General features: G+C 34.1%; 1 protein-coding gene across 3 annotated transcripts in view; it reads left to right on the top strand.

The window, feature by feature from the left end:
• Positions 1–14,602, top strand: part of LOC145685815 (endoribonuclease Dcr-1-like) — a 166,323-nt gene that overhangs the window by 60,188 nt on the left and 91,533 nt on the right. For all 3 annotated transcript variants that reach the window (XM_081758387.1, XM_081758386.1, XM_081758385.1), the window contains exons 4-8: positions 483–660; positions 2,790–2,915; positions 6,694–6,863; positions 9,011–9,246; positions 12,930–13,056. In XM_081758387.1, coding sequence (XP_081614513.1) covers positions 483–660; positions 2,790–2,915; positions 6,694–6,863; positions 9,011–9,246; positions 12,930–13,056 — 837 coding nt within the window. The remainder of the gene's footprint in view (positions 1–482; positions 661–2,789; positions 2,916–6,693; positions 6,864–9,010; positions 9,247–12,929; positions 13,057–14,602) is intronic.

Genomic DNA, 14,602 nt, shown 5'->3' on the forward strand with positions numbered 1-14,602 from the left:
TCGGTAAGAGTTCATGTTCGGATCCTAATTTAATCTGTAAGTTCACATCTCATAAGCTTAGTCCTAAAACGGGTATTAAATTCCGAACCAATTGCCATAAGAAGCTCGTTAAAAATGGAGGAAGATCGGATACCTAAAGATATGAAAACTGGTTATGGCAAGGCGTAGATAAGAACAAAAAATGTAAACGAGAATATATGTTATTCTTTAGCTAGATGTCCTGATTAGACGATTATTTCCAGAAGAAGACATAATCTATGAAAATATTCGATTGTGGTAATAAAGATTCATATTCAATGCTGTATTCGATTCTCTAGGTGCTATTTTTCTTTCTTAAGTCTTGTAAATGATAATGTAATATGCTAAGTCGTAATGTTTGTGATTAATTATATTATTATTATTATTATTATTATTATTATTATTATTATTATTATTTATTTATTACCTGGATTTTAGAAGTAAATGTGTCTTATTATTTTTAGGCCATTTCGTAAAGGAGGGAAAAGAACATTATATATAGTGGATACTGTTTCTTTGGTAACTCAACAGGCTTCCTTTATAAGGCATTTAACCGATCTCTCAGTAGGCGAATACACGTCTTTCAGTAAAGTAGAATCTTGGACCAAAGAAGAATGGGAAACTGAATTGCACAACAATCAGGTATGTATTTTTGGGGGGACTTTTTCGTCAATATGCATTGTTTATCTTATGTAATAAGATACTACCAGAAGTAAATTTCAGCGTGAATAACACCAGTGTCGTCTAATGGTCACCTATAAATCCTGTGCAGATATATTAAGTAAACTTTAGTAATAATTACTAATTCACCTAAGTAATTTTCTTTTCATGTGTTTTATAACCGATATTTCAAGTGTTGCCCGCGGGCACTTATCTTCAGAGCTTAGGCGTAGAATTTCTTCTATGCTGATCTTGACATAGTGTCCATAACAACAGTGGTGTATATTAAAATATGTATAATTAGAGAATACTCGTTCTGTGGAGGGGAGAATACGTTTCATTTTGGACATGAAGGGGTAAATTTGGATTTAAACGCCATTGGAAGTATTACTGGTCATCTCAGCGACCCCGAAAACTATAGATTCGACACTAATATTGGTGATTTTCGATCATTTATATATATATATCCCGCTCCACTAAGTTGCACTGTCAAAGTGAAATGATAAAAATCATTCCAGGCCCAAACCTCATCTATATTGAAATTTCGATCGAGATCAGTCTCGTGGTTCAAGAGTTATAAGTTTTATTTATTTTTCTATATCTCCCCCCTCCCCCGCTCGTACGTTGTACCGTCAAAGTGAAATGATAAATCCATCCCAGGCTATGTTGAAAATTTCATCGAGATCGGTCACGTGGTTCAAGAGTTATTAAGTCACAAATATAGTGACTTTCATTTATATATAGATAATATAGTATAATTTGGTAGTTCATTCGTTACTAATCAAACCTGTTTTTTGTATATTTTTGGAATCTTATCCTTGTAATCTTGTACGGTGTACATTGTCACGTCTTCCAATCAATGGATATTCAAATTCCTGTGTGTAATATGTAGCCAAATTGAACACTGTTACCAATTAATATTCAAATTCAATACTTTTTTTTCATGTCATATTTTGTCATTAACCAAATTATACAGGATGTTTCAAAATGAACATCAAGGTTTAAAAGGCTTTGTAGTATTTATTGCTCTAATACATCAAATGAAAGAGCAGCTCAAACAGTTTTTGCTACAAGTGTTCAATGTGAACACCATTCGTCACACTGCATATATCGAGCCGATAGGCGAGAAAACCCATAAAATTTTCGCCGGACTATGGCACAAAACATTTTCAATTTAGGGGAATCTTGTTGCAACTGTACCATCTCTTGGGGATTTGCTGACCCCTAGATGCGAACATTATGACTGTCCGTCACCATTTACGTGAAATGTCGATTCATCACTGAAAACGACACGATCCAGAAAATCTTTCGTCATGCAGCAACATTTCATTTGCAAAGTTAGCACGTAAACCGTAGTCTGTAGGTTATAGAGCTTGTAGCAACTGTAAACGGTAAGAGTAGTTGTAAGCGTCTTCTTAAAATTCTTCACACAGACAGTTGCACTGTAACTACAGATTCAGTCTTTGCAAAATGTAAAACACAAAAAGCTTTCTGCTGACTAGTCGCCGTGCTTTGCTACTAGCGCTTTCTACCGGCAGACAGAAGAAACAGTGCATGTGTGCGTACAAAACAATTTGACTTGCTCTTTCATTTGATATATTATTTATAATTGTAAATTAATTGTAATAAATACTACGAAACCTTAAAACGTTGATATTCATTTTAAAACACCCTGTATAGTAAATAGGTTAAACAATAATAATAATCAGACCTGCGGTGAATAGAATTCCTGTTGTCCGCTTGCTAGGCGAACACTATGGTTGTGCTATGAGAAGCAGAACAATTTCGTTCTGCATTTCTTACGTTTATTTACTTATTTATACCTGAACTTTAAATCTGGGTGCAGGTTCACAATGTAGCATTGATTTCGCAGGCTCTGTCTGGAAGTTGGTTAAATAAATAAATGTCTAAGGATGCAACTGAAATATTAGAATGTGCACAAAGGAACACTATAGAAGGTATTGAGATGATTTTTTAACTTACATCTTTACCTCAGTGCCTTGGTTTGTTAAAACGACTCTTCAAAAATAACAGGAATTAGGATTGAATTTTCAAAGAAACTAAATTTCTGAAGTAATGTATAAATGGTGATGTTTGATTTTCTTTTGCAGGTACTTGTGATGATAAGCCAAATCTGCCTGTACATGCTTGTAGAAAAATATTTGCATTTATCGGATGTTAATTTGATTGTGTTCGACGAGTGTCATAGGGCTGTGAAAGAACATCCAATGTGTCAGGTGAGTACGATTCTTGTGACACAATAAATTGAAGAAGTATTCAAAGCAAGTGAATAGAAAATAACCTACTCAGTATCATCGTTATTCATATTTTCAGTGACTTTTTGACCTGCTATCTTTTGAGCAATTAGAGAGAATAGGCTACGAAATTTCAGAAGGGGCCAGCTGAAATTGCGCTATCTACACAGCGCATCATTCACATATGAGCATGAATCTTCTCATTCCTCACAACATCTGTACATGTCCCTTTAGACACAAGTGCAGGACGTCTTGATAAAAATCGGTAAAGGATATCATAAAGGGGAGATTTTTTTCGATTAATTTTTCAATATCTCACTCCGTTTGCAAGATTTGAGCCTACTTCCGGTTAAGAGTTTCTAATTCATGTATGATCACTGTTTCCTCGATTCATATTCCTAGGTATTTATTTATTTAATTTTTGTTCCTATGTTATTTATTTTCAGGATCGGATTTCTTTTTCATGTTTGCCGCATTATCGTAAATTTTGTCTTATTCGAGGATAATCTTAGTTTATTATTTTTGCACTACTCGTTTACTATGTTTAGTATCTTGTCCCTTTCTGTTGTAAACCTCTTCTAAAGGATACAGCTGTCTGCATGCCCAGTCTTTTTGATTTTGTGAGTTTAGTATTTCAAGGCTGGGCAGGATTACTATGTCACATTATTCGTCCACTGACTGATCTTTGTGGGCATCTTTTGTTATCACTTTTTCTATGTCCAATTACTCGTATGGTGTTTTGTAACTTGCCTTTCTGTTCTCGCAGTGTTGAGTATAAATTTATATAACTTTCTGTCCACTCGTAAATTCTTGTACTCGTGTTTTGAATATTACGAGCCACCAAAGGTTGTCTAAAGCTCCGCTAATGTCCTGAAATATTATCATTTGAAATTTTTCAGTTTTTCTTGATTCTATATGTTGTATTAAAGCACTTATTGAGTCTTGCCTCTTTCATTTCCTAAACCTGTATGGTAACTTGCAAATTTTCTGTTCCTGTATTTGTTTAATATAGTTACTCGTTACTCGTTCGAATATTTTTCCTGTTGTATTCAGTGAGCAGATAGGCCGGTATGATTTTGAATCTTTTTTTATGTTTGGCCTTCTCTCTTCTTTAATATCACCAAATTTGGAAGTTGTCCAATGTATGCGAACTCTTTGTTGAAGAAGACGTTCATTACAGATTCTGGTTGGATAAGGTACCCACTTGTCTAACTGGTTTATAAAAAAATCAGGTTTCATGCAGTCTAGTCCTGGTGCTTTCTTTTCTTTTTCTTTACTCCTTTTTTATCTATATATTCTTGGATTTCTTGGTTTGTTCTTGGTATTTTACAATTTTTTTCAGGCATATTATTATCTCTTTCTTTTCTTTTCTTTTCTTTTCTTTTCTTTTATTTTTTATTGTGCAATGTATCCTTTCGTGAGTGAGTATCCTGCTTTACGAAATAGTGTTTTCAATTCCAGTTATAAATATTTCAGTATTGTTCGAGAAGCCTAAAACTTAAAAAAATTTGTAAGCCATCCTTCTTGATTGTTGTAATGAAGGTGACAGATCCGATCAATCAGTGAGCAGTGTGACATTGATATAAAGTACTGAGTTCAACTGTTAAGTTCTTCGCGTATTATAACGTAAGAAAATGGGTGGTTACCTTATTGTGCCATCGCCTTTACTTAATGACGGCGTAATTTCAATGGACGCTACCACCTTAAACAGATATATATATATATGTAAGATATTATATTTAAATACCATTAATTTTTTATTCATGAAAATAATTAATTTTTCATTATTAATTCTTGAGGTTTCTGTTGTACAGTATTTAGTGAAATAAATTTACAATACTAATTTATGATAAGTGAATTAGACGAATGTGAATAGGTTTTCCAGCTTCAGTTCAGTGGAACAATTTTAGATAGATAGCAAGGGAATAGTAGAAAATTGCGACTGAAGTGAAGAAACTGATTTAACATAGCAGGCATGTAAATAGTACCAAGTACCGAATGATTAAAGTAGTAGCACCGGTTGAAACACTCTAGGTAGAAATAAGGAGGAAGACGTAATAAAGTAAGTACCCATTTGCTTAATTTGTTAATATGCGTCAGTTGCGAACTCTGACCTTCTGTACTATAACGCATGTAGAAACTGGCTTATTTATCTCATTTTCTTATCGAATACTTTAGTGCATGAGGAACAAGATCTTGATACGTCTTTCAAATTGCATTTTAGATCATAAGAATCTGTGCTTGCAGTAAGATCTGTGCTTGCAGTTAAAAAAAAAAAAAATCATGAGCTTCTTAAGTTGTTATGAATTTCAATGAAAAGAACACCTTCACGTGATTTCAACCCATGGACTTTGTCAAATGGAGAGTTCGCAATTCTGAGGTTGATGCTATGGTAGTCCAACATGTAGATGGTATCTTGGAGAGAGAACAATTCCAACGGCTGCAGTAGATCCCCAAAGTAGAAGAGCTGATAAGGTCCATTTTAACCTAACCCCAGATTTTTAGATCCATGGTACGTACGTACACAATGACCGTCGTTATCAGGGTTAGAAGGATAAGGAAAAATTAGGTTAAAAGTGCTAAGTTTGGAGTCTCTGAAAAACCAAGCTGACAAATGTTCCTTTTTTCATAATATAGGGTCCGGCATGGTGATCTCCCTAGTTCGCAGTTATTTTAGTAGTTACGCTCGAGTGACATTTAAGGAGCACAAGACGTGCCACTTCAGTTACAACTATGGCGTGCACTAGTAAACACCCATTTATGTCGAATCATATTGAAAAATGGTCACTATGATTCCAAGGCAGCAGCTTATCGTACCCATTTTAGACCAGGTAGACACGGAAAAGTTTCTGACGCTGAAACCGTACTCCTATGATGTAAGAAATTTAAGACAAACAAGTTTAATTATGAAAGACCTACTCTCGTAAACATCAGAGTTCACCAAACGACGTTGCAGCGCAGCCAAATGAATTCATTGCAATTCGACGAAGAATGTTTCCAGGGCGCTTCATTTCACTATTTAGTAACATTAGATGACCAGGTCGCTTACCAGATATGCTCCCTTGTATTCTTTTCTTCTTTGGCAATGCCTAAACTGATGTCTTCAGACATAGGGCGCAGACAGTTAAGGAAATAAAAGATGTTTTCATACTAATACCTCGGCAATACTAGAGGCAGTGTGTATGCACACGTTGCAGAACTTTTTCATGAGGCTTCAGGAGTGTGCAACTCATCAGGACAAGCTTTGAACGATATTATCTTCAAAATAAATTGATGACAAAATGCTAACATGACTCTGTATGATGTGAAAATAAAGTTTAATACTGCCGGCCTATTTTACTCCTTTTATTTTTTTAATTTTTTTTTATTTTATTATTATTATTTTTTTTTTTATCGAGATATCTTTGTGCTGAATCCTGAACGTACATTTTATTTTTCCTTTCTTTCTGGTGTGTTTAAGTAAGTGACTATTGTGTAATTGCCATAGAAATGAGTGGCAGAAATATTCCGCTCTTTCAGTAGACGAAAATGTAAAATCTCGTTTTTCGTAGTTTTGGTTCCTTGAAGAAGAAGAAGAAAAAAAGCGAACAGCCGAGAGTTACCGAAAATTTGGGTAATCAAATAAAAGAAGGCCTACTCAGATAAATATTTTATTTTACTAGTAGAGTACATTAATCTAAGTAGGGTGTTCATCTTAGTTATATCTTCGCTTATTTAAATAATAATATTCATAATGATTCACTTTTGTTATTCATTTCAGATTATGAAGGAATTTAGAACGTGTTCCAAAACTCCGAGAGTGTTAGGACTTACAGCATCTCTTCTCAATACAAATTGTGATCCAGGAAGACTAGAAGGGGAAATACGGAGGCTAGAGTTAACATTAAATAGCTCAGCGGAAACTGCGAGTGATATAGTATCTGTATTACGGTAAGGATTTTCTTCACTTTTAAATATTTTAACATTGCAAGAAATAGTGAAAATGTAATTGAGGCAGTCTACGTAAAAAGGGCACATAGAAGAAAACTATATTTTGAGTAAACGCAAAAAGAAAGTGGTAGTACTGTATGCTGTTAACAAATAACAGTTACTGAGTTGGTAACAAACTCCATAGAAGATACATCCTTTGCCAAATATAATTAGCCAATAATACTATATTGCACTTATCTATTAATGAATAATGCATACAAATGTGCAGTATGGTTATGTGCCTTTTTTTTTTCCGCAGAACACTCGAAAGCCATATTACAGATTCAGAAACTATTTCTCTAAATGTATTGAAACTGAAAGTTAATGAGATCGTGATCTTCAGAATAGTCGCCAATAAATAAACACATCATGCTATCCAAAATTAGTTTTAGAACATAATAACGCACTATTATGTAATGATATTTCATTAACATATTAACATAAAAGGAACATTCATTTTTGAGAGTTTTTTTAAAAAAAGAAAGAAACTGTTTGGAAAAGGCCCCCAGTCATATAAAAGCTTTGCGTCATAACAACTTCAAAAGGTAATGGGTTCTGCTTACACATAACCATTGCAGTTAGATAAGGCTTTGGGTTACCAATCACCTCCTTTTATAGAATTTTTCTTTCTGATCAGTCCAAAGTTTTGTCGCACTGGGAGAAACTATGCCCTCTGACCGAAAAAGTTGAAGAACATCCTTTTATTAAAATCTTGCAAACCAAAGAGTAAACTTAGTCATCAGAAAATTTATATCTTGACCACCTGTGTTATCAGAAAGCAAAACAATCGTGGAAATATCAGGAAACTTCTGAAGTTTATTTTTCAGACAGTCATACAACAAACAAACAACAGGGTTTGGATTCCTTAAATCGTCACATACAGTAAATGTATAGCAATAACTCAAGTCGTCATTACATACATGTATATTAAAGCAATAAAGCCAGATATATATATGTATATACACATCCTTTTATAAACTTGGTTATTCTCATGTCGTATGGGAATGGGGCAGTTTTGGGAATAGTCAAATTCTGCTGTGTACTTTGAAGTGTTTCGTGTGCAAGTCTCAACCAAAATTAAAGTATTGATATGTCGCTGTGCGAGTAGACAGTGGCTAAGTTTTGGTGCGCTTCTCAGTCAAAGAACAACACAGTGAGAGTTGCCTGTTCCAATTTGCAGGCCAGGCTTAAGAAACACATTTCATTATAAGAAGGCCCTGCATATGACATGTCGACTTCAAAGAGGTGTACCACTGTCATTTTTTGAGAAAATTGCACCACTGAACCTTTAGGCGTAGAAGAACAAGAATATGTAATCTGCATAAAAAAAGCACAGAAGTTTATGGACCCTTTTTACGTAGACTGCCTCTTTTGGTAATTTCAAATAAATGAATCAGTTTTAGAAACTTTCTTTTTTTTTTTTTAAATTTATTTATGTAATGATCCGCACAATCAAACGATTTGTGTGCGGCCTTTGGTATACGTGATTCTATATCTGACTTCTGTGAAGATATAGATTTTCGTAGTCTAGCATCATTCAGTTTGTAATTACCGTAAGTAAGTAGGGACCTTCATTCTAGAATTCCAGAAATAATGGCGTTAGAAATAGTCGATAATGGTAGCCATACATCACACAGTGAAATATGCACTATCTGACCTTTGTCTGCTATTATAACACCGAGAAGTTGTAGTTTTACGTAATTATATATAATTGGGGTCCATTATTTTTCTATTTTCATCTTTTGCTTTGGTTGGACGCTGTGATGGTCTTCTAGTTTTTTTCTTAAGCGGTTCACTCTCTTTGATATATTCGCATGTCATTTCAGTCTTCATTAGGTCTTTTCCTACTTCGGTGACTCAGGTTCCTTTCGTTTTTTTCTTTTTTTCGTTCTTTGAAGAAGGTGAAGATCAATTGGGCAAAGGTGAATGTCCGAAGGTGAAGACATGTGCCCTTGAAGAAACAATTCTGGTTGTGCCGTCTTCTAAGTTCACTTTGTTAATTAGGCCCAAGATTTTTTTTTAAATCTTCCTTTTTTTCCTTCAGTTTCTCGATCATACTTTTCTTGTTCATTGTAAAGATTATTATCACTTTCTTTCTTTATTTTTAGATATTGCTGTAAACCAGAAGAAATAGTGATCCAGTGTAGGCTTCCATCACCAGGTACCTTAGAAGAGCGCCTAGAGTATTCTGTGTTCAGAGCAACTCATTTTTTGGATGACCATTGCTATGATCCAATTGAAATTTACGGGCAAGATTTTAAAGATGAATTAAAAAACATCCCTGACCCTAAAAAAGATCCTCAAAAAATAATTTCAGATTTTTTGGAAACTTTACGAACATTAGGTAAGTATATTTTGTTAACATTTGACCGTGAGAAGTGTCAAGTAATTTCATTTTTATTCAAACGTCTTTCTTATTTGGGTAAGACTTCGCAATAATTTTATTTCATCCACTTCTGCCGAACCATTTTATTTTCCAGCTTTTAACGAAATATCATGAAAACTCTTAGAGTATATTATTTTTGTAAAATAAATATATTTGAAGGGATTATCTAAAGTTATCGTAAATATTGTTATGTAGTATATGTGTACGCATGATTTTGCTTCAGATATTAAGTACATTTCCTAGCAAATGTAAATACATCTCCACTTTGTTAATAAGTTCGTAGGAGTCAATCGATACAAGTTATAGAAAGTTACCTTCTTTCTACTCCAAATAAAACTTCTGAAATTCGCATATGTATTCAATTTGTTTGCCATTTTCCACTTATAACTCGAGTACCGAAAATGTGGCTATGTGCAGAATGATAGTGGTTGTTGATGATAGTACTTATGAATAAATAAAACATCTCTGATTATTGATATGCTTGAGGAATAGTACCCGTAAAAGTTCGCCATTTGATTAATATTAGAAATTTCAATAAAAATAAGACCTGACCAAAGCATACAGTTTTTCTTACTAATCCGTGTTACAATTCCGGCAAAATAGCCCTTTCCGCTGGTTTAGTAGCTAGCACATGCGCCTTTGATGCACGGGCTTCCGGGTTCGATCCCGAAAGGAGGGCATTGAAAAACTGAACGCGTTACGTTGATACGAATTCCATCTTAAACTGTAGATCCACGTCTCATGTAGGCTCGATGCTGAAAATGAAAAATTAGGAACAGACAGTCAGATTTCGGCAATATATCATTGTCTTCATCAGACACATCAGATATAATATGTCTGATGAAAGCATTGGTATATATTGCCGAATATAATGTGTCTAATGAAGGCACCATAATATAGTGATATTTTGCCCAAACCGTAACATAGATCAGTAATAATGCGTGTGTGCTTTCGTCAGGTATTATTATATTATATAAGTTATAATGGGAAATATCGAAACAGAAAAGTCGCATGTAAAGACAAAAAGATTAGCTGAAGACTGTAGTTCGTAGAAGCTTCTCAGTTGCGACAAGTGACGTGCTGCCAATAATGGATGAATAGTGTTTATAAAATGGTATCTTTAACCTGTTTTATATGTAAGTTGTATTCATTTAATGTCTGTGAAGAATCAAGAGAGTAGCACATCTAAAGTGTAAGCATAAACAGTAAATTCATTGTTCGTTAATTGTGATTATTTGGTGTTCTACTGAACAGTGTTTTTGTACCAAGTGCAATAATAATAAAAAAAGTATTAATATATGTAATACGGTAGACCAAGGAAAGAAAGGGTTGACGCCAACACAGACACACACACAATGCTGTGGATTAAGATAGGTATTCTGGGAGAAATAACTTCCAGAAAATACTGAACTTTTGTATTATTTTATTTATTTATTTATTTTTTTTTTTTTCGGTTTTAACCTACTAGTTTCTGTTCATTCTTTCTACTAGAACTTTCACGAAGACTGCTTTTTCAGCATGTTTTATAAGTTGATAAATATCTCAGTTCAGCGTAGTATACTGGGTTTTTAGCAGAACACTGGAAATGCTGGAAATAGCCAAGTCAACTCCAATAGACATCCTGGTGCATTTTCTTGATATCTTATTTCTTTCACTGATAGGAAGTTTCATTATTAAAAGCATGTTTCTGAAAAATATAATTAAGAGTTCCCAACAATGAATAAAACAAAATTTTTAAAAAGAGCACAAATTATTCTCTAAATATGTACTCAATGTTTTTTGACAATGTTTCACTATAGATCTTTTGAATTTGAATGAATTAATATAAATATCGTCAGTCTTTCCAAAATTCATTAAAAATGTAGGTGGAAATGCTGCCATCTGTTGGTGATAGTCAAACCTTTACATTCACCTTAATTTTGCGTCTTACGGAGTTGGTAGGAGAACATGGAGCAAGCCTGTGGTTATGATTTTCTTGCTGGTGACTCTACGCTCCTTTTAATGTATTATTGGTATGTTACATATGAAGTGTGTAATCACGCACACAAAAGGCGAGAGCAAACCAATGCATAAAATATTTGTTCATTACAAAGCTCACGTAATACGAACGGAGAAAGAAAGTAAAATTTCACAAAACGATGCTAACTAAATTTCACAAATCTATGCTAACTAAATTTCACAAGACTAATGGCTATGGGAAACCCATTGTCACCATTGTTAGTTAATCTAGTACTTCATATGATTGAAAGCAGAATTTTGAAAGAACGGAAACTTGGTTCGATACGTTAATATAGATATGTTGATGTACTTTTCTTGTACAAGGACGATTCACAACTGAATTACTTACTAAAAGAATTAAGTAACATTCATAAGAATTTCAAATTCACGGTTGAGAAAGAAAAGGACGGTAATCTCACATACCTAGACCTTATTATAAGAAGGTGTAACAACAAATTCATTACCAGTGTCCACCACAATCCAACAGCAGATACACAGTACATTCCTTATAAATCTGTACATTCAGCAGGTACCAAAGCAAATATTTGGAAAAGATTCTTTTTGCGAGCGTCTCGATACGTCTTACTTCCTTAAAAACAGATTTACAATTAGAGACTGAATACCTGATGAAACTGGATAGTCTGAACGGATACCTAGCTTCATTATTAAATAAATGGTATAATCAGGTTAAAAGGAATGTAAGTTCCAATAAACCTGAAACCAACATGAAGGATAAAAGATGGATAGGATTGCCTATTTTTCCTAGATTGACAACTGCTTTAAATAGAATTTACACGCAATACGGTTTACGTACAGCTTTAAAACCACCTAAAACTTTAGAAAAAAACATCACTCAATTTAAGAGTTATTACACAGATCCTAGTGGGAAATCGGGTATTTACGAAATAAAATGCAGTTGCCAAGAGAGTTACATAGGGAAAAGGAAAAGAAATTTAAAAGTCCGAGTAAAGGAACACATTAGAGATTCGAAAGCGGAAAATCCGGTGTCAGGTTTATCGAAACATTTAAAAGAAACGCAACACAGGGTAGAAGATTCAAAAATTTTACTTGAAGCTACAACTGAAGTAGAGAGACTAATTTTTGAAAATGTATTTATTCAATTAAAAAAACAAAATTAAACCTAGACAAGGGAAGGTAAGTGACGAATGGGAGGTTGTTATCACAAAATTTTCACAGCATTGGTATGATAATAAAAATAACATGAGTTGGCAACCTTCCATGGCCACAAACTGGCTCCGCCATATTTTAATTGCTTCAAGAACATCTGCAGATTGCTGACGTACTTGGCAAAGTGTTTTCCACATAGCTCTTCCCCTTGGTAAGTCCGTTCCTTTTTAATCCTTGATGTTTCTGTTCTTTTTCTTCCTGTTTTTAACCTCCATGACCAAGACTCCAGGGGAGAGTCGAAAGCTTGGAAATTTAAAGATTCAGGAATTACAGAAATCTGTAAGTAGAATTATAGTTACAATTCCTGAGCGTGGTTTTGCAATGTCTGTATGCTGGTAAAAGTTTTTTTTTTTTTTTTTTTTTTTTCGTACAGAGAGAATATGTTTTACTAGTTATTAAATTTCTATCGGATTTAAGAGTTCTATTTTGAAGTTTAATTTTTATTTTATTTTCAGGTCCGTGGTGTGCAGATAGAGCAGCTTTAGTGTTGTTAATTCATATCGAGAAGCTCAAAGTGAAGACCCCTTACGAAAGGCATTTCTTGCTACTATGCATGGTATATAGCGTCATGTTGACTGTTAGGTGAGAATTTTGTTGGTGTTCTTATTAATCATATGTTGAATGACAACATTAGCGCTAATTTTGCAGCAGATCAAGCAAAATATTGCTACATTGTACACTGTCTGTTGTATATTTTTATAGTGTTGTATAAGGTTTGGATGATTCGAATGTGTGGATCATTCTTTATAGCAATATTGTTCTTTAAATCATACTTGAAACAAGCCCCAATTCCTGCCATAAATATAGTACAGTGAAACCTCTCTAAAGCGGACAGCCGTGGGGAATCAAAAATTGTCCGCTATAGAGAGGTGTCCGCCTTACAGAGGTTTCAATATTTTCTTACGTAAATTAATAAACAAGGTAATATGCAATTAGAAAAAAATATTTTTGCATGAATCACGTATTTATGAATATTACCAAAATGTTACTGTATTTGCATTATCTTGCGTCATCCAATTCCCTATGTTCGAGGCACAACATGGTAATAAAATGTTATAGTTCTCTACACTTTACATTTATCGCTACTTAATACGTTTTCGGTGTGTTGCTTTAATTTGTGAGTTAATTGCAGTCCAGTAATGACTTTTTTTAAAGACAATATGCGTACCCGTGGTCAAAAAATACCAAACTTGTCTTCTGCTTGGTTAGAGATTCCAGCGGGACACTAGAATGATGTGTCATCCCAAATAGTGGGCAACTGTCAATCACTTTTGTTTCTGAAACAGGTTTCTGAAAGGATATAAGGGTGTTGTGAAACATAGACCCTTCCTCAGAGTTGCTGGACAGACAGTTGAGGAGGCAAAATGTTGTCACACACTCATGTTCTTCCTTGGTGACATAGTATGAATTACTAAAAGTGTATTTTTACTATACTTTTCAACTTGTTTTTAGAGAAAGTGTCCGTAATAGGAGGTAAATAATACCTATAAAAGACAAGAAAGACTGTCCGTGTCCGTACTAGAGAGAGTCCGCTTTAGAGAGGTTTGCCAATATGTTTTTTCCTATTACGATGTTTGGGGATTACAAAATATGTCCGTTATGGGAGGTGTCCGTTAGTAGAGGTTTCACTGTAGTTACACCAGATAATTAATAATGCTTCACCATAAATATTAATTAATACATGTTTGGAGATGATAAATGTTGTTGAAGTGGATCGAAAATACTTTGATTGCAAGCACGTGCTGTTATAGAAAGATCGGAAGGAAGCGAAAATAAGTAAAGGAGTAAGGCAAGGATATGGACTGTTCAACGTGTACATAGCAGGGGCTATGAAAGAGTTCTTTGATAAATTTTAAAAACAAAAAAGGCGTAAAAGTAAATGGCTAGGTTTTCAGCACAATAAGGTTTGCTGATGAGATAGCACTGATAGCGGGGAACGAAAACGACTTACAGGAAGCACTTTTAACTTGAACGACCAACTGGAAGAAACATGCAAAATGAACATAAATACGAAGAAAACCAAACTGATAAAGTGTACAAGAGCAGGACAGGAACTGGAAAACGTATGGCTAGAGAGAGAGAAGATCGAAGACGTTAAGACTTTCCCTTATTTAGAAAGTCTAATATC

This window comes from Thermobia domestica, chromosome 5, assembly GCF_964235325.1.
Source record: "Thermobia domestica chromosome 5, izTheDome1.hap1.1, whole genome shotgun sequence".
In the NCBI taxonomy this organism is placed as follows: Eukaryota; Metazoa; Arthropoda; class Insecta; order Zygentoma; family Lepismatidae; genus Thermobia; species Thermobia domestica.